This window comes from Hyalella azteca, unplaced genomic scaffold (assembly GCF_000764305.2).
Source record: "Hyalella azteca isolate HAZT.00-mixed unplaced genomic scaffold, Hazt_2.0.2 contig17497, whole genome shotgun sequence".
Taxonomy (NCBI): Eukaryota; Metazoa; Arthropoda; class Malacostraca; order Amphipoda; family Hyalellidae; genus Hyalella; species Hyalella azteca.
In genome coordinates, this window is record NW_025947279.1 from 23,227 (window position 1) to 44,949 (window position 21,723).

The 21,723-nt window shown below is 36.4% G+C and overlaps 3 protein-coding genes across 3 annotated transcripts; 1 reads left to right on the plus strand and 2 right to left on the minus strand.

Annotated features, from left to right (window-relative positions):
• Positions 1-1,015: 1,015 nt before the first annotated feature.
• On the plus strand, positions 1,016-3,837 carry LOC108664861. Its single transcript, XM_018151553.2, has 3 exons — positions 1,016-1,199; positions 2,430-2,649; positions 3,228-3,837. The coding sequence occupies exons 1-3, from the start codon at positions 1,100-1,102 to the stop codon at positions 3,466-3,468; spliced, it is 561 nt and encodes a 186-aa protein (XP_018007042.1). The 5' UTR covers positions 1,016-1,099; the 3' UTR covers positions 3,469-3,837.
• Positions 3,838-6,713: 2,876 nt separating this feature from the next.
• Positions 6,714-8,873, minus strand: LOC108664847. Its single transcript, XM_018151540.2, has 3 exons — positions 8,858-8,873; positions 8,582-8,801; positions 6,714-7,961 (listed from the first exon to the last, which is right to left on the minus strand). The coding sequence occupies exons 1-3, from the start codon at positions 8,871-8,873 to the stop codon at positions 7,715-7,717; spliced, it is 483 nt and encodes a 160-aa protein (XP_018007029.1). The 3' UTR covers positions 6,714-7,714.
• A 7,581-nt stretch (positions 8,874-16,454) lies between these two features.
• On the minus strand, positions 16,455-21,218 carry LOC108664848. Its single transcript, XM_047885303.1, has 3 exons — positions 21,143-21,218; positions 19,141-19,315; positions 16,455-17,809 (listed from the first exon to the last, which is right to left on the minus strand). Exons 1-3 carry the CDS (start codon positions 21,204-21,206, stop codon positions 17,566-17,568), a joined length of 483 nt encoding a protein of 160 aa, XP_047741259.1. The 5' UTR covers positions 21,207-21,218; the 3' UTR covers positions 16,455-17,565.
• Between the last annotated feature and the right edge of the window lie 505 nt (positions 21,219-21,723).

A 21,723-nucleotide genomic window follows, 5' to 3' on the forward strand; every position in this document is an offset into this window, starting at 1 on the left:
AGGAGGATTACGAGCTAAAATTTCTATATTGACTAATGTTATCAAATCTCAAATCAGTCATCGACGGTGACTCCTTTTGCTTAGCCGCCTCACCGACTCACCGTAGATTTTCGAATAGGAAATAGTCATTTTCTTATTATGGAACCAGAACCATAGTTACATTTCAAATACTATTTCCGATGCTAGTTTTAGCAGTCACTTTTTAGCATTCATTCCGGTGCCTATATAGGAATACTTTAAAGACATCATTTGACGCCATTTCCTCCTATTACCGAAACCATAACTTAGGACGAGGATGCATGCTTACCAGTTCGCATTTTATGCCATAAATAATGAGGAAAGTTGATGCGTGTAGCATCAACTTTCCTCATTATTTATCTCAGTTTTTCAGTGAAATTTATGAAACCGTTGACGACAAAAAATTTTTGTTTCCATTTTATGCTGCTTGGTTGGGTATAAAATCATATGGCTGATGTTCTCAGCTGACGTTCACCTGAGCTGCCTCACACTTTGGTCGAGCATCGACCTAAGTGTTTGGGTGACACACGAATTGATTCATTCGATGTCGGTTAAATTTCAAACATACACATAAATGTGTAGTTGTCTTACGAAATCCACTTTTTTTCTTTTAGTTATTGTAATTTTTGTTTCCTTCGATGAATTTTCTAAGAACATTAATTCTTCCCCGATTGATGTCTTGTATGTTTTTTCGTGCGTTTTTGAGAATTGTGTTTTTTCGTCTATTTATGGACTCATTCCAAACAAAACCAATCCAAGAAACTTACGCAAATATATTCTAAATTGATATACACGTTCTATAATGCATTCAAGTATCACATTGAAAATACATATTCTTGATTAACATAGTTTGCAACATGACATTTAGATGTAATTTTTTAGCCGGGCATCTACTATGGCAAAAAACCCTACAACATCATTTCAAAGAAAATATGATTTAAAATTGTTTCTATCTAGCGCATCAAAATTCTGGCTCCATCAATCTAATTTAATGAATTTTTTTTTGCATATCATTCACAAAGGGTTATAATTAAGCATTTAATTACAAGATAAGATTTCCAGATAAAAATTTGTTCTGTACATGAAGATGAGACGCCTTGCGTCGCTGCCACCTTACTTCCTACCAGTGCTACTCGCCGCTACGCTGGTCACCGCAGCGTTCGCTGACGCTGCTCGAGAAGGTATCACCGAGACTCTAGACATAATTTACAAATTTCGTTACTCAATGCGTCTTTAACTTCAAAACGAATGTTGTACATTCGAAACGTGATTCAATATTAAAAATGTCTATCGGTAATTTAATTTAGTACGACTTATTGAAGTCGTACGAAGAATTACGAAGAATTTAGTACGACTTATTGAAAAAACTAACAACAAGCTAATAAATAAAACTAATTCTCTATTCTTTAACAAAACTTACATAATTTACATTGCACAAATGCTTGAAAATAGGTTAAATTAAAGTAATCAGCTAATTAGCTATTATATTTATAATTGTAACCCTTATTGCATTATATTACTCGTTCTGATGTTAGAAGATAATTATCTCTGATGTTTCTATCCTTTTTATTCATTCTATAAATGATAATCAAGCATAATTCAATGAAATATTAATTGATTTTACATTCAATTACAGTTGAAATACCACTCGTTTTGAATAATTTTTAGGAAATTTTACTGTATTTGGCTTTAGATTACTGTAAGGTATTGGAACAAATCTCACATTTCTGCACCTACAATTGAATTAAAATCAAAATCGTTATTCACTAACGTACAAGACGTCAACAATATTGTACACAATATGCCTTTATTTGAAGATATTCGCCAACAAATGAATTCTGTCAGTAAATTGGCATGTGAAATTTCGAACGGACATTGCACCTGTTTGGGGGGAATCGTAATTCTCGTTAAGGAGACGGATTCTTTTTATCAAAACCTATGAGGTGATAAAAGAAATATTGACATTCCGGGTCACATTGTGTTGACTACACAGGCAATATACCGCATCAATTTTTTCCAGATTTTGTATGGAGCAGATTGATTGGTTCCAAATATATTATCTGTGTTTTGAAAAGCTTACATATTTCTATTGAACATGGTATCCCTAATTCGATATGTTGACGAAATACAAACAGATATGAATGTAGAAACTCTCACAAATTCGCCATTGAATAGACTATACCTTTAGTAAAATTTTATTTACATTTTCCTTCCATTCGCCAAAGTATTTTAGTCAAATGGCGGTGAAAGAATTCTTCCACATAACCATATGTATTTCATTCAATCCCTTTTTTCCGTCAAAGTTAATCCTAAAATTCCGTCCTATTTTATCCTAAAATTTGTATGACGGTTCATGAGAATTACAATCGAACACACTGGTAGGTTATCTACTTGCCCCTCGTACACATCAGATTCATCGGGGAGTTCAGTATTGTCGCCCCGCACGGTATCGCCGGACGACGCGCGCCTCATCGCGGCCATCAGCACGTGGACGCAGCTGAGTTTCGTCACGTCCATCACGACGGTGCCTCTGACGTGCAACAGAGCTGTTCAGGGTACCGTGGCGTGCAAGAAAAGACGCAGATATGGAGGCAGGAAATTCAGCCTCATTCCTAATTTCAATGACGAAAGGTTAGGAAATCATGTCGCGTAAATTCGGCATTGATTATCATTTTACATGACATCCATACCAATGTTGTTTGAAGACAAATTTTTGTGCCAAAGAACAAGAGAATTTAGTTAAGTAAGAATTCAATTCTCTTGGAAAATGATTATGTTTGTAATAATGCCGTATGCATTGTGATCATATTTCGGTGGAAAATTTAAGATTATATTTTTATCAAAAATCATCGTGTGTGCCGTTAATGCTTCTCTCTCCAATGCTTTACTTATCTACATGAAAATTTTTATGTAAAATATTCAAAAGACAATGAAAAGATTTTGATAAGTCAGAATTAACGATCCCAGTAATTTTTCGATCTAAATTTGTAAATTGTACTAATGACTTCTACATTACCGTGAGTCTCCAGCAGATAACAAATTAAACCGCTGAAGTCTTGCTTCAGGCTCTTAACTTCTGTCCAAACTCACGCAAATCACGTTTTAATTTAATAACATAAGCTGTTCCCCCATTAAAATATTTCTCATACAAAAAGTTTAAAATAATGCACTTATTTATAAGGTAATTTATGCACTATTTATGCCGGCAGCTCCGTGCCGGCAGTGGACGGTTCAATCAACGAGGGCTCTTCAGTCGCAAGACCGGACTACTTAGTAACTGATTTAGACGGCAAAAATGACGAAGAAAGATCAGGGCGACTCGCCCTGACTGTATGGCGATCATTCACCTCCACCTACACGATGATCATGACCTCCACCAACAATGCAGTGACTTTCTCCGTGTCTATCGCGTGCACGATCCAAGGGGCGAGCTTCCCTGCTCCATGCTAGTGATCTCCAGATTAACATATTAACTCTTTTGGCTGGCTTCGGCAATGGTCTTTATTTCATGTACCAAGAATATATGTTTTTTTACAAACTTGCATCTTCAACTCTGCTATCTGTCTCAACTGTCATTTGTTTTTCATAAATTTGAAAAGTTTACATTTCTTGGCTCATCGCGACAAAATTCGCATGTTCACTTATACAATAGCTATGAGTTATTCCTGTTATACGATTTATCGGGAATTTTTTATTCCGCCTGAATGACCTTATCCATACGCTGCCAAACTTGTTTTAGAATAATTTTTCATCAAGATGTATTCATTGTTTTGTAGGTTAGTCGATAAGGGTCAAAATACACTATTTCAGTATAACGGCTTTATTGCAAATGATTTTCCTTACTAGCGATAGTGAAAGATTCAATAAAAATAATCAAAAGAACTCTCCACAAAATATTTCAAGCAAGATACTCTCGCATAGGTTTGCGAATAACTCTTTGATTAGTTATGACGTTTAGTGAGGAGTGAACAATTAAGTGACCGTTAGTAACGATCAGAATGCGAGGCAACCCTATCAAGCATCTGACGTTGGAACAACGTTGATTATTGGTTGATTTCAGGTTGAAATACTGAACATCCAAAGTTAAACGTCCAATCAACATTGAAATCTGACCAAAACTAGAACGGAGGTAAAACAACCTTATTTCCACGTTGAAATAACGTCGTTATTGGTACGTTGAATGTTTACTAATTTTCAAACGTTGAAATTATGTTGATTTCAGGTCGAAATACTGAACAGCCATAATTAAACGTCCAATCAACGTCGAAATCTGACCAAAACTAGAACGGATGTAAAACAAACTTATTTCCACGTTGAAATAACGTCGATATTTGTACGTTGCATGTTTACTAATTTTTAAACGTTGAAATTATGTTAATTTCAGGTTGAAATACTGAATAGCTAAAATTAAGGGGAGCATCTACCCTAAAAATTATCTCGGCTATTTACAATCGGATCACTCTGAAACTTGGTACATATATGTAAAATAGAAAAAAACTTGCATTTTGTTCGTGTGCATTTTTCGAAAAAAATGAAAGAAAACGTGAAATTCTTAGAAAACGGCTATGAAAGGGGGTACTGTAGAAATGGATCTTATCCTAGGATTTCTGAGCTACAACATCGAGACACATATCATTCGATGCGTGAGGTCTTCATCTACAAAATGTCCATCTTCTTTTTTTTAAATTCTAATTTTTGTAGAAGTACGGGGCATTTTTCCAAAATGTTTGGAAATTTTTCGATTTTCCCCCCGCCACCCCCCTCTTTTTGCAGATTAAAATTCAAACTATAATGAAACTAGAAAAACCGAGATGGACATTTTGTAGATAGTTTATTTGCAAATTGAATGGTATATGTCTCATTGTTGTAGCTTCAAAACTCTAGGAAGAGATAGGTTTTCCGTGACAATAAGTGTGAATGTTGAGGAGAGCGCGACAAAGTCACGCGCGCACCACAATATGCGCTCAATGTAGCATAGATTCCAAACTAAACGTTTCTGGAGCTTGATTCCACTCAAGGATGATGGGAGCAACTACATATAATTAGTTCCTATCTAATTACTTAAAGAACTCCCCCACCCGCCCCCCTTTCATGAAATGTCGTGAAATCATAAATCAACGTAGAGAGATGGCAGTGGTACCGTTGGATAGGGCAGAATGTCAGCTTTAAAATTAGTATAAAAACCGAAAAAGTAAAAATTTTCAATTTTAGGGTAGACGCTCCCCTTAAACGTCCAATCAACGTCAAAATCTGACCAAAACTAGAACGGACGTAAAACAACCATATTTCAACGTTGAAGTAACGTCGATATTGGTACGTTGAATATTTATTAATTGTTTAACGTTGAATCAATGATTAAACGTTGAAGTTTTTCATTTATGCAGGTTTGATCGAAGACCAGAGCATACTTTTTATTAACAATTTTCTTATTATTTTTTCAATAAGCCGAACAAAATATCTTGCTGGTACTTGGAGATCAAAAAGCAGTTTACCAAATGCCATTAACTGGAATACGACGTTTCGAATGTTCAATATTCATTATCAAGTAGGTGAAGAGTTATTACAGCGCCTAAAATTAAAATTTTGAAATGACATATGTTCATACAAAAATAATCTTAGATACGGTTCAAAATCGAAAATTGAATTAATCCGAGAATAATTTAAATGTCCTGAGTAATCCGGTGGTTTGCAAATTGATAGCAGGAGACTGGTCTTTAATGATTAGAGCCTCTACTATATCCACAGTCTGGTAACGTCGGGGCACCGCATGACGATGACATCTGTGAATCATCTGTAAAAGAATTGTACAGTGGAGAATCGTTTAATAAATTGTTAGATATATGCTTCATTCTAATTTTTATTTACAATTAAAAATGATCGGTTTCAGACTCTTTCTTTGCCGACTATTTTGAATATAGAATGTATTTTCATTTTTAAAATAATTAACAGCTATAACTATGTTTTTAATCGTTTTAAGTGTAATTATTTTTTACGATGCAACACTTTTGATCATTTAGTGTGTGAAAGCACCAACCAAAATGCGGCTATAATATTATTTCTCTCTAAATTAATTCTGGAAAAAAATATATACATTCGCTAGTTGCCTCAGTGAATATATTTAATTAATTAAATTTAATTTGGTAATTAATTGAATTTAATTTGGTAATCGGCGAGAGGAGGAGAAAAGCTGACAGAGAAAGTAGTGGCCATATTTTCAGATGAAAATGAGGAAATTTTAAGAGAAAATAGTTCCATTTCTGTTTTTCTTTTCTAATTATTATACATTATTTAAACTACTGGAATGGAGAAGGTTGTGAGGAGAGAATCTTGTCCATTGTACGGAAGGTTTTGGTATCGAAACCACAATAACTTGCTTCCATGGATCTGAAACAAGCCCAAAGGCCCAACTTATATTGAGATAATCAAATAAATTTTGTTTGCACAAGAATGCAGTCGTCATCTTGGTGCTTATCTTTTTTTTAATAAATATAAGTAACGCAATAACATTTTGTGGTGATATTTAGTTATACCGTTTATCAGAAGGATTTTTGCAGGCGGTAAGTCTCAATCCTCTCTCGATCCAGATCAATTTGTAAGTTACTTTCCACGTGAGAAACTAAGAACAGTTATTATCTCAAATAATCTGTACCAAAATGGTGTGGGAAATAATAATTACTTGAGCCGTTATACTGATATTATATTTTGACCCCTACTACTATAAGAAATTTACAAAATTATATTTAACATACAGACGAGACCATTAACGTTATATGGAGCTCGCGATATTCGGGAGAAACAGGAAATTTAGAAGTGGCAATTCTCAACAATACTTTTTCCTTTTTAACGAACTTAAGATTCTGGCTAAAACTAATAAACTGATTTATTGAAGGACTTTACATAGATATTCCACTTGCTTTATCTGCCATATAAATTTATTGAGCTTAAACGAACTTAAGATTCGGCCTAAAACTAATAAAATGATTTATTTAAGGACGTTACATAGATTGCGATACAAATTTATTGAAGAAACATATTAGACGCCGCAGTCTCTTATCGCGACTTCGAAATTCGAGTGTACTGCACAAGTCTCGATACTCTGATTTTTTTCGCTCGGCATTCGCATTGTTGATAGCCAAGAATATGTAACTATGATGAGCTTTTTTGCATAAATTGAAGTATTAAGCTAAACTGAGTCAAAAATTGAAATTTGCGGCGCGATCCATAAAATCTATATGGATGAAACAAATTAATACCAATTTCCATGCCAGATAACGTGTGGTCCTTTGGATACAGAAGTGGAAAAACATTAAAAATCAGCAGACCATAATTTGCATCCTGTTGTTGTCCATAATTTGCATCCATTGCCAGTAAATACTGCCTCAAATTTTTGAGGAAATGTGCTCTACTCTAATGGAATTATTATGTACTCAAGTGGAATTATTCCCCAGTTCTTTTCTTATTGATTCTGCAAATCAGTCAGGACCATATGCATGTGCATCTTTTTGACTGTTTTCCTACATGCGCTCGGTAGAATTAAAGTCTGGGAACACGGTAATGTCTGGGAACACGTTGCTTCAATAAGCAATCAAGAACCTCAAATGAAATTAAAATATACTAAATTATACCATATTGAAATATTACGTCACAATGTTAGGTGCTTCCATCAAATTGCCCAACCCTTGCCCATGCTTCTAGATCAACCGACGCATGGAGCAGGGAAGCTCGCCCCTTGGATCGTGCACGCGATAGACACGGAGAAAGTCACTGCATTGTTGGTGGAGGTCATGATCATCGTGTAGGTGGAGGTGAACGATCGCCACACAGTCAGGGCGAGTCGTCCGGATCTTTCTTCGTCATTTTTGTCTTCCGTGTTCGCTTCTAAGTCGTCTTGGGAGGCGGGAGACGAGACTAAGTTCATTGAACCGTCCACTGCCGGCACGGAACTGCAACACACGATTTGGACTGATATTTTAGTTTATAACTGTCATTTTTATGTCTACGAATCAGCACATAAAGCAAATAATTCATGTAATAAACCTAATTGATAAATGCTTTAATCGAACTATTAATCAAGTTCAAGAAACAAAGACAAACAACATTTTACTTGAAAAACCTGAGATTTTGGTGGTCATCCCATTTAAATAAATTGAACCATTGTTTAACACGTTTATCAGTATAATCGAAATGGATGATTAGCACTCTGATTAAATCTTCATTGATAGCCTCACTCCTCTTATGACCAACGGAGGCCATCTTTCAAGCTTTTGATTCAAATTGCTCCACTCAAATCTCCTCGCCTTGTTCAACCATTTACCGACCTGTAATAATCAAAATTTTGTAGTCGTTTCTTAAAGAAATTTTGTTAGTTTCAGCATCTGATCATAATTTGTTCACCCGTTATCTTTGACCAATGTTATGTTGTCGAATCTCCTGCTTCTTTTTGCAAAGCCTTAATTTTTTGCACGCCGAATCTCTTGAGACAGCTCAGTTGCAAAATCCATTTTTAACAGTTATCAAGTGGAGTAATCATTAATATCAAAGCAAGGTAGCAAGATTTCCTCACCTTTCCTCATTGAAATTCGGTATCAGGCTGAATTTTCTGCCTCCGTATCTGCGTCTTTTCTTGCACGCCACGGTACTCTGGACAGCGAGGGTGCACGTCAGAGGCACCGTCGTGATGGACGTGACGAAACTCAGCTGCGTCCACGTGCTGATGGCCGCGATGAGGCGCGCGTCGTCCGGCGATACAGTGCGGGGCGACAACGCCGAACTCCCCGATGAATCTGATGTGTAAGAGGGGCAAGCAGAGAACCATTTGTGCCTGAATCAAATTATATGCTGACATCATGAATCATTGAGGAAAGCTCTGTTGCACGTCAGAGGCACCGTCGTGATGGACGTGACGAAACTCAGCTGCGTCCACGTGCTGATGGCCGCGATGAGGCGCGCGTCGTCCGGCGATACAGTGCGGGGCGACAACGCCGAACTCCCCGATGAATCTGATGTGTAAGAGGGGCAAGCAGAGAACCATTTGTGCCTGAATCAAATTATATGCTGACATCATGAATCATTGAGGAAGCAACTCAAAATCAATTGATAGATAAAATTATTACGCAATGAAACTTGAACGGTCACTGTCCTATTGTTCATTGAAGAAAATAGATAATCAAAGGAGAACTTTTGTCGACATAAGATACTTTTAACCTTCAATACAACCTTGTTTGCATGTTTCAGCTAAGAACCACTAACGCGATATTTCATGGAAACATACGCTTGTTTGTCAACAAAATTATTAACTTGTTCTGGTGCATGAGATATAAAACTGATCTGAAGGAGTCTAAAAATTGTCTGCAACTCGCACAACATCATCAAAATATGAGATCGGCCATTAGTGTTTGGTCGTCTTGCGTATCCTGAGATTCCGACCGTGTTCATTATTCTTGTCCCGTCTGAAGTAGGCCACAGTTAGATAGATATATTACAACTCGACACGCCGGGACACTGACTGAAATTATTCGTTGGTACCCTCCATGAATTTCTAGGTAATGGGTTAAAGTCTATGATTATAGAGATGTCAATCGGATCACCTAACTTGAGCTGGTAAAGAAAAATTATAATATTGAAAAATATTGTAATATACCACAAGCTATAAAGTCTGTTGATCTGTCGGTTCAAGCAACGTTAGGTGATAATTTTGTGACGCTTACATTGGTGGATGGCTTGATTGTTTTAGGCTTCCAGTGGTAATTATTGAAAGGTTTCTACATTTGCGTCTGATTCACGGGAACAAACGAAAAGTTAAAAATTGCCTTATGAATGATCGGAAATAATCATTAGGCCTATTATCATCAATTACTCATTAATTCCTTGAGATTAATTTTCCAATAATTCATTTAAAGAAATTTTCAATATATATAAAAAACTCTGATAAATATTCTCCGTTTGTTTCTAATACGGCGATGACGAACTTTTAACAAGTACATTTGTGATCCTGCAGTCACTTCTACTCCTCTATTCTTCGAGAAATAGTGCGCCGTTGATTTATAATCATGTAAATTTAAAATAGTTATACCTACCATCTTGAGCAGCCGTAGTAATCCCTGCCACGACCAGCGCCAGGAGGAAGTAAGATGCAAAGGACGGTAGGCGTATCATTTTGCGGTTTAAACCAAATTGTCTTCTTCAGAATTTCTGTTTGTTGTACGTGAACTTGTTTCTTGCTGAGAATCTGCGTGTGAAAGTTCAGTTTAGTTGAAAAATGATAACATTTCCAAATTTTATTGTAATAAATTGAGACTTCAATGGAAACTATTTTATAAAAGTCATACGATTAATGTTTCATGTACGAGTTGTTGCAGCTATATAATCCATGTTATGCTGCTCGTATTATTTTCACCAGGAGAGATATTTGTTGGTAAACTTCATTCAAAACAACGTGATGATTTTGATATTCATTAAGTGGTGGCATAACGATAAAATACAAGTATACTCATCAGTGCCACGATGTTCTCTGTGATGCTCGAACAGATTATGTTTTTCGAGCTCTTAATACACAAAGTACCAGAAAGGCTGAAATTTTTTAGATCAGCCAATGTATTTTTCCACCAGCCACTAAAGTTTTCGTTAAATTGTCCTTATAAATACCCAATACTCTGCGGAGTGCTGAGTATCAACGATAAATAAAGTATTCAGTATTTGCAGTACACAGTTCACAAACAAAATTATGGCAACAATATAATGAAAAATTAACGATTGGCTTGTTAGAAAAATAAACATTGAATCCGATTCTTGAACTAGCGCTGTAAAAATTTACTTCAAACTACACATTTCGAACGCTTCCGTAGATGCGACTGCCTATAGATGCTTGCAAGCACGCACAGGAATCTTGGTTTTACCCCGACTTTATACTCGACCAAGCGCGATGGTGTAGGGATGGCAATTTTTTCGTTTAATAGGATCACTTGATATAAAAAGTCAAGTTTGGGAAAAAAGAAACTTATATTCGTCGCAAGCAAATCAGGTCTTCAAAGGTTTTTTTCTGCTCTTCAGGTAAAAGTTTGAGTAAATTCTTGTTTTCCATGGTCCAAACTTGGATGCAAAAAATAGATATTCATCTTGCTTGATTATCTCTTCATTACATACTATATTCTTCCCGGTAGAGAATTGCTTCTGCCAGTCGTGTATAAAGAAGCATAGGAGCGCTGCCCATAGTCTTAAATAATCTTGGTTAGAGCCAATTGAAAAAAATGTGTCTTAAATCAATTTATGCGCAATAATTTGGTGCTTGTAAATTTAGAAATTTCGGCTACTGCAATATTTCAATTCAAAATGTAAATGCTAAATAAACATCAGTGATCCTAATTTCAAACTTCTGTGTGCGATGAACTGAGTTTGAGCATACGGAAGGCCAGTGAATGGCTATAGTAATATACTTAGTCAGTTTGTTTGATCTTTGAATGTTCAATTATAAGTGGACGATGATGAGCCATCCAAGTTTGAAAATAGTTTCTAGAATTTGAAGCATCAAGAATACATTTGATGAAGCGCTTCCTGGATTTAAAATCTGACATTTTGAATATATATGTACTGGGACGCATTTAAATTCATATTCACGCACAGCACGACGAAGAGATAGCAATCGGATGTTCATTACATTATACTCTGCTAATTGAAAAAGTTCAGGTTCTTACATTCACTGCGACTTTTTTTAGTTCACACAGCAGTTACATGCGAGTTACAGTAAATTGAAAATATTTTATATGTCATACATAAATTTTTAATATTGATTACATTAATATCGCACAATTGTTTGAATCATCGATTAACCAGAAATGTAGAATAGAAGACAAGCCACAAAATTTGACTATTTGACAAATTTGACTCAAGACTATTTTGAATACATATATTTTTTAGGCTAAAGTCTAGTTCATGACAAATGTTTTTGAACAACATTTAGACGCTGGGAAGTATGTCTTGAAAATTTTCCGATTTTCCAACACTGGTATTTTTCTATCAAGAACAAAATAAATGAAATCATTTCAAGCAACTCAGGAAAATAGAAACACATGGCAATTTTATTGTTTTACTATAAATATGTTATAAAATAATTCGTTCTCTTGCAAAGTTAATTTTAGATGATATCTTGCAATGTCAATGTTTTTCACCTATATTGCTTCGAACGGACAAAAATAATTATCAGATCTATATTATTCATATATGCAAAAATTAAAATATTGGGACAAATTATTTGTTTGATATATTGTTCTCAACAAAATTCTCTGCGGCGGTAGGAATCTTTCAATGAGTTTGAAGAGGAGGTATCGGTCAAGGCCTTCATCTCTCTTCTTCGCAGAGCTGATCGTAACAGAGCTCGCTTTTGCAACTCATGAACGTATTCTAATTCTTTTACATACAACAAATTCGGGATGCATTTCTCATCGATACATTGTTCAGTTTATGATTGCAGTTATTTGATCATTATTTATTTGCAACCATAGAAATAAACTACGATCAAAGTGAATTTCCTTGTATTGTTGCAAAATGAAAAATACTACACTGTATCGTAACAGAAAAAATTAAATTTTTATGATTAGTAGAAATAAAGCCAGAAGTAAATTCAGAATATCATATTAGCAAGCGTTTATAAAATTAAATATGAAAACATTACGTGCGTGTTGAATAATGAAATCATTCACGAATAACATTGCCGTGATAATGCCAAAATAATTTTTCAATCTTAGTGCAAATGATCGACACTAGCCACATTCTCGAAAAAACAAACATTGCTTTAATTAAACAATTTGAACAATACTATTAGCCCTACTTAAAACATTTCAAAACAAAATTGACCACAGCCGTGAATAGAATTAGGAGACGATATGAATAAAAAAGATCGCTGAAAGTAATCAAAAACAAATTTTCTGAAAAGTTAGATCGTTTTCTATTTTTACAAAAATTTGATATTTTAAGAAACGTACAAAATAACACTCCTGCCCTTCCTATATATAATCTCTTCCTCCTGCTTTGCACAAATTTCAAAATTTTCATTACAAAAGTGTGGACTGTGTTAAAATGAATAATTTTTGTTATTAATAAGTTTCTTCTTAAAATAAAATTAGAATTTTTATAATTTCATACGTAGATAACCATGTCATTGTGTGGAGCCGTATTTTTTATTCTCATTAAAATATTTCAATCGTTTTTAACTCCGCCTATATATTTGGTGGCAAATTCGCTAGAGAATTTGCCTATTTGCAAGAGAATTTGTCATCTAATTAGATGACTTGACTTGTGCGAAATTCTTTCTTTTGAGGATTAAAAATACTAAATTCATATTTAATTTTGGAGAGCTCATTATCTGTGTTTGTTTTGTAAGATATCGACATTAAACTCAAGAATTTATTTATAAAACTTTGAGTTAAATTTTACCGAAAGTTATGGAACATTTGTATTTATAATTGCAAGGCAACATGCGAGTGAAATTAAATAGATCTCGTTTACTAATAGATGCAATAACATTACAAAATAACCCCAATAACTCACAAACACCGATATGAAAAATGAATATAAGTTAAATTAATAATTAATTGATCAAACAGTTTGGATATGTTTATCCAACATTGCTTATGACTGAGCTACAGCTCAGTAATACGAATTACGAAACGTCAAAAGACATGTTAGTATATTAAAAACTTTGCAGAAAATCATCTTTTTCACAGTTTAAAATACTTTGAGAAAGTTTTTTGTTGTTTCCATAGAAGATATCGTTTGTGATATTCGGTTTCAATTAAATTTTAATGAACATGGGGGTTCATCTGTTATGAATTACCATTGGAGTTTTAGTGACTTTTCCTTTCCTTTCGCTTCATAATTTAACATTATTGATTTATTATTTCACATGATAATCGAAATTTAACGCTTAAGTTTTAGCTTAATTTTTTTTAATTTTATCCTTTAGTTTAGCAATATTGTAGCGATGCTGATGTAAGCCGTGTAGGTCTTGAACCACAGATATATTGTCTAACATGCAATGGTTTGTTTCATTATACCTATTTTATTGGGCTTCAACCCATTAAAATATTATTGAATCATCCATAAATAATCTTAACAGACATCGTTGAGGCCTCGAGTGTGAACGAGTTTATGAAGAGACTATATTGACCAGTGTTGCTCATTTTTTCGTGTCATTGCACCGTTGAAACTTGATTTTATCGTTCAAATTTATCCACGATGCTTTCAATTAAACGGAGTTTCGTGTATTTATATGGTTTTTACGTTAATTTGTAATGCAATTGGAAGAACGCTATGGCCAAAAAATTGCCGTGAGAGGCCTTATAAAAATATAATTTGTGGCATCGAAGCTAATATTTCTGCTGACAATTGTTGTCCTGGAATATTATATTATCATGAAATGTATACAAATCATTTCCTCAAATTAGACCTGCAATGTTTGCTAGAAAATAAATCTAGATTCAGAAAATTTTGATACAAAACTCCGACTAAATTTTTGTCGCATTATTCTTCAATGTCTTTGCCGTGTCGTCAACTCTTTGCCAAGTTGATCGTTACCAAGTGATGTTGCTCTGATATTTGAACTCTAAGAAAGTTGACGGTGCTTACGTCTTCCTCCTCGATCAGTGAGGAAGAATCACTTGTTCTCGATGCGTATATATCGCTGCTCAATGCTCTGTCGTATTCTAATTTCTTAGCATAAGGGATTCGATAAGATTTTTTCCGAATTTTCCTTCAGCGTTTACGAGTAAACTTTTTTCCTGATTAATATTTTGTCAAAGAACGTCGCCAAAATATAATCTGAATGTTTGAATTCTTGAATTGTCTCGGTGGCGAACATACTGACAGAAAATACAATACATTGATATGAGCACATTTGTTAAAGAATTCGAGTAATTCCTTCTGTCCTAGCCATGATCATAAATTTTTTCGACTTGTCGGTGGAAATAACAACATTAGCATAGCTAAATTATAGGAACGTGTATATTTGATGTTAAGAAACAAATTCAAAGCATGTATTCGTTTATTTTGAAATGAATAATGAAAAGTGTGACAACTTACAAAGCTTTTGAATCTCGTTTAAATCTTTCCTAAACTAATAGAAAATCTAAAATGTTCGACTACTTTCGCAACTAAAGGACGAATGCAAGTTAAAGTTCAATCTAGATATGCGCATATTTTATTATAAAAGAAGAAATATAATCATTACCTCTGCAAGAAGACGATGGAAACATTTAAAACAATCAACTTGAGATATAATTTTCACTTCATTTTTTCACTTCAATTATTAAAGCCCATAGAATATAGGAGGAATATTAATTTGATTTGGTATAATTTGATTAATGGTATAATTTTTATCAAGACGAGAACTTCGAAAACCCTATTTTGCACACAAGTTGCCACGAAAAGAAATTCAACAAGTGGAATGAAATATAAATCAAAATTCATGCTCTCATAATTATTGACTCATTCCGAGCAGACAAAACTGCAGTCAAAAACTTCGCTAATTGAGATTATGTACACGGCTTCACAGGGAAAGGCTGTATTAAGGAAAAAGATGAATAACAAACAAACAAAAAAGAAATAAATTTTATTCCACTGTGCATTTCACATTGTATTGTGAACGTCGATGATACGCTGAGTTAATAAATGAAATCATTTGATGTGCGTTCGGCCCAACCAAATACCATGTTATTATTCATTTTTGTTAAATGTAACATACTCCTAAAATTATGAAAAAGTGAAAACATGTATACATATTAATGGAATATTATGATTATTTTTACACCGATATTATTTTTTTATGTTACCGTCCTAAGAAAAATTCAGGTATGATAGAGACTCTGCGAGGAACTCGCTATTGTTGCGTTAAGGTTATTCTGGGTCTGCTCGGCCACTCGACCGCAACCAGCGACTAGTAAGAATCGACTTGCCGAGTTTTTAGTCTCCTGGGAGTATGGTAGGAGTGAGCATGGCTGAACCTACCCAGCCTATAAACTGCCCAGAGGCTGCCTTTCAAGCCCACAGCGGAAGGCAGTGGGCGGAATCCTGTCGGAGGTGCATGGACGAGCTTGTCTGCACCTGCATAACTAAATGCATGCAAATGTCGTGCCGCAATCACGGAATTGCCGATTCCATGGAATCGGCAGTCAGTCGCCAAATCTGAATAATCAGCATTTCTATACTATAGGAATCTGGGGTTAAGTCAGTCAGCCGAGTCCTTTTTTTAATATTTAAATATAAAGGAACTTGACCGAACTTGATTTAACATTTTCTACCTCTAACCGTCGATTTATGTTCTAACTCTAATTTTAACGTCTGATTTTCTGAATCAGTAAAAAATGCAAAATTCTACAGATTCGGCAACTCGCTGCCGATTCCATGGAATCGGCGATTCCGCGATTTCGGCACGACATATATATGCCATAATCCGTAGCGTGCTGCGATGAGGCTCAGTCTACACATCGTCTTAACACGCGTTCGAGACTTGGGAGCTGCGCGTCGTTCTCTCACCGGACTGCAGGTAAGCAAATTGTAATTTAATCTCATATTAACTCTTCACTGCTTACCGATGGCGATTACACTGCTATACTGGGTATGTAGACACTTGTATGTTCTCTATGGCTGTAAATGCTTACCAATAATAGAGCTTACCAATAAAATATGCTAATACCGATAAATGCTACAAAAGCAATTGAGTGGAAAGCCGTTATCAGTTGATTCAAGACGAGAAGGACTCATGGTTCAAATTGAAGGAATTATGGTTTAATTTTTCGTCTATTTTCAATGCTTTTGTGAATTATATGTGGCAGCGTTCCTCATAGCAGAGAATACACAACACTGACATTGTTTGGTTGCACAACTCTGATATTGTTACCATTAATTGATTATCGATAATTTTTTTGCATTATTTCTTCGGATGTGAAGGAAAAATGTTTTCTTAGTATTTGTATTTAGTGAGTTACAGAAACAGGCATTGATGGTAAATCACGCATAAATTCAATTACCCCTTCCATCCTCTCACTGCCGAGGAAGAGGGGGCCATTTTTTAATCACGTAGTCAGACTCGGCCAGAGCTGCCCCGGACACGGGGACGACCCTAATGCGAACCACTCAACGGCCGCCAGACTAAGGACCAGGCTCTGGTAGCTGTCTGACTTGGGACCGGAATGTAGACCAAAAAGCTGACATAGAGAAGCAGATTTAATATGCTCCCCGAGTCTTAGGCATTCCCTAATTCAGAGCCGCCCTCGGCCTTAAATTGTGTTAGGGTGATAACACTAATGTTTAATGAAGAACAATTCTTTATAGCCTCATGCTGCCGCGTACATAGATGGTGACACATAATAAAGCGATATTTTCAGTCCTATTTCGAAAGAAAGAACTTGCCCGAAAAAAAACTACTGAAGTTAAATTTTCTCTTCTACAGGCTAATGCCATAAAATTTTTGTAAAATTTATGAAATTAAAAACAAAAAAATGTAAATCAAACATCCTGGAGCTCTAATTTTGGTCCTAACTTGGTTACTCTCCTTGATCATCGCCCACAGGCGTTAGGGAACGTCGCCCCCGGCACACTACACAAAATGGACACAGAATACGTTATCGACAAGTTAGTAGCCGTCATGATAATCGTGTACGTGGTCGTGACTGAAGTCCACACCGTCACCGCGAAGCGTCCTTTTCTTTCCCCGACGTATTCCTCGGCCACCGCCACGCGCGTCTGGACTTCGGGGCCCGCCTCTGACAGCGATCCGCTCAATTCGGGCGCAGCGGGCAACCTGCCAAGTGGCTTGTTGTTGAGTGATCACTCTCCCGGTCATTATTGATGAAATGATTATTTTTATGCATTTGGCATGACATTTCAATTTGAACCAAAATTTCGGGCGATTAATTGTGGTTATTTAACGCTTGTAGTCAGAATGCAGCGAAGTCTGAAAGCGAGGTTTTCGCGACCATCGTGTAAAATTCTTGATCCGAAGCTCGGCCAGTCGCTACCCTCGAGCTTGTACTCTTTGTAGTATGATATCCTAGCCAGCCCCTTTCTCGCGGTTACTGGTCGCTTTCAGGTGGCTGAGGAATGGCCAGCGGTCGGCTATAACTAATTGCACTAGACCGACCACTGGCCACGTATCCTATTATTCCTCGCCCCTCATTAAGTTCCCGGCACCATGCCGCCCGTCGCGAACTGACAAATCAGTAATTTACGATGTCTCTTTCCCTTCAAACTTTGCACAACGCCTCCATTTGAGCAGCTAGTATGCGGGATTTTCCCTCCACGTATCAGCAGGCTCGATCATAACTATTTTTTGAGAAATAATATTTTCAACAAGGAGGCTGATCAAGGAATGCCGAGTATACCGGTCAATGGAGAATAAAAATTACAACCCGTTTACATCTCGAAAAAAGTATAAAAGTCGCAGACTTGATTAACAATAATTTTCAAAATTTCCTGAAATTTCCTCTCGTTATAACTCATTTAATATAAAGTTTACATATATTTTGTAACTGGTCGCCGCTTATAAATAAATAGCTGGGTAAGCATGGGAAAATCCATATTGCCATCTCATTTACGAGTGGAGAAAATTCTATTCTAATTTCTTAAGAAACGCATAGGGAAGAGCCGAGCCTGTTCGAAGCCTCTCGGTTCTCAATCAGAGCCTTAAGGCGGATTTCTATCTAAATCAGGGAATATATTGACTCTTCAACGGCACGAATACTGTATGATATTTTCTGTAGTACTCTTTCATAATTAACAGCAATTTATCGCGTTGTTCGCGTTAAGCGACAGCGAACCCAAGAAATGCGCATGCATGATCCGACCAGTCGAACCACGATTGTTCCGCTTCCCTCGGATCACGGCCTCTGTTTTGCAAGTCTTTCAGGCTTCCCACACTTCTGATGTGAAATTATTTAGTGAATGAAGGTCCTTCTCATGACTTTGACAGGCTGATCAATGATGGAAGACAAAATAACCATTCTCCTTATTAGAATATAAAATGTCTTGTTCGCAACATTGAATAAATTGTTTCCTGACTACCCGTATTTTCTAGTTTTTGTATAAGTAAATAAACTGGTAATGAAAAAAACATTGTACAGCCTGCATACGTACCAAGAGTCTTGGCGAGGCTGTTGACTATTGGATCTCTTCCTCCTGCCACAGTTGACGGTAGCGAACGAAGTGTAGCAGGTGTAGGGGATGGTGGACGTGGTGGTGACGAACGTAAGGTGAGTGATGGTGCTCAGAGCACCTAGGAAACGGCCGCGCTCTTTATCGAGCTGCGCAGCTGCGTAATTTCACATTTAAATTTGAGCATTAAAAGTCAAATTTAATCATAAAAACGTAATTTTTGAGTAACATTATAACTATGAAAATTTATGAAAAAGATTACTGCCATGACCAATGCGAACATTATTTATGATGAATTGTTTTCGGAAATGAGCTCATGGTCTATCAGACTATCAGGCATCGGGAGTTGTTGAAAAAAATATAACTCAGTACTCACTGCAGTGAGTGACAAAGAGCGCATTTTCTCGTCGACGAATACTTGAGGTCACGGACGGACAGACGGACAGAGAGACAGACAGACAGACGGACACGTCGAGCAAAATAGTTAATTTTTTTCCATAAATGAGAAAATGCGCCAAAAAACGAGGAATTTATTCGTTTAAAATATTTCCGAATTCGTTGGCCAATAAAAGCGTTCATCGTTTTTAAAACAAACTTTGTTTTATAATAAAATATATGTCTGAAATTCTGTAAAAAAATGAATGACTAAATTCCCATCATGTAGGACTTATTTGTAAAAAAATTTTTTCTTGATTTAAAGGCTTAAAGGGAATACGCGAAATTATTAAGTTATTCTGCCTAGTACTTATGAGAGCCTAATTATTTGGAAGCAGGATTGCCAGTATTCAGGAAGTGTATACGAGGCGTGTCCGTAAATTAAGTTCCACGGGTTGCCGCTGGCGCTAGGATCGTTTCTATATATACGCGGCTAGGCAGCAATGGCAGGTTGTTTGATTCCCCAACTCCAATCCCTTACCAAGCCAGCCTCCCTGCGACGTTTGGTCTTGCCCCAGCAGGCGTCAGCGAATGAAGTTTCCCCTTGCATCTCCCGCCAGCTGCGAGTAGCGGTCTGTTGCTCGTTTCCTGGCCGCTTAGAAGAAATCGGCGAAGGAAATTCACGACGAACTTTGTCAAGTAAATGAAGAAGAGTTTATGAACTCCGGAACTGAGCACAGATGGGTCAGGGACTTTAGAAATGACCGAACTGATGCCCGTGCAGGGATGTCCGCTGCCGCTTGATGACGCCCGCTGCTGCTGGTGGTCTGATGTGAGCTTTGCTGGTACCAATATTGCACAGAACTTTGAATTGCCTAAATGTTCAGTCAAAACGTTGTCAATTTTAGTTTTACTGACCTCCGGTAATTTTCACCCAGTTCTCGAACTGTAATCTGTCGATCTTCAAGCATAACCGCTTCGAATTTGGCAATTGTTTTGTCAAAAACCGATTTCCGCTCTTCATGGGCATCGTCTTGGACGTCATTTCGGCCATTTTTTAAAGTCCCTGACCGATCTACGCATCATCCCGGGGCTCTTACACTCTTCTTCATACACTTGACAAAGTTCGTCGTGAATTTCCTTCGCCGATTTCTTCTTAGCGGTCAGGAAATTAATAACAGACCGCCACTCGATGCTGGCGGGAGACGCAAGGGGAAGCTTCATTCGCTGACGCCTGCTGGAGCAAAACCAAACGTCGCAGGGACGCTGGCTTGGTAAGGGATTGGAGTTGTGGAATCAAACAACCTGCCTTTGCTGCCTAGCCGCACATAGAAACGATCCTAGCGCCAGCGCCAGCCTGTGTAACTTATTTTACGAACACGCCCCGTATATATGAGTAGTCTCCAGGTTATGTACTATAAATAAACAATAACTAAATAGAATTTTGAAAATGGAATCGTTGACTGCGAAAAATTGTGATGCGCAATTAGTTTACCGAAAAAGTTTTGTTCGGTTGAGGCATTTTTCACTTTGCAAGAATGTTATCGCCATTGAACATAGGGTGACCAAACTTTTAGTACAAAAATTACCCCGAAGTACTTGTACTCACTTGATGACCTGAAGATCACAAGGGCCAGTAAGACCGAAATGAAGGTTTTCAAGGAAGAAGGCATGCCGACGCTCCAATCTGAACTAATAAGAATAAGAGTCTCAGTAATATGAATTAGAGTCCTATGAGTACATTATGTGTAGAAATTTTGAACTTTAAGAATCATTTTGCCCGGTGGCTTTATTGGTCTGAACAAATTTGAATTGCACAGTTATAAAATTCGTTTGAATTACAATATTTATGACATTCTAGTTAAGTTCTTTCACACACAATGTTTAGTAGCGTAGAGATTATCATGCATACAACAACGATTCACAAAATTGCGTGCTATTTGTCTGCCTAGGAATCTATTCAGCGGATTTGAAATAAGGTCTGGGTAAAAAATATTGCTTCTAATTTTAAAATATAGAGCCGCAAAATACTCACGAAACGATCAACTCCTTGATTTGTTTTCTCCATGCTAAAATAAATTCTATTGTTTAATTTCTCGGGATCAATACAATCCTACACAAAGTCTAAAATGTTCACATGTTATCGTTTTCTTTGCTTTACTGAAGCTGATATTCTAAGGCTCACCGATA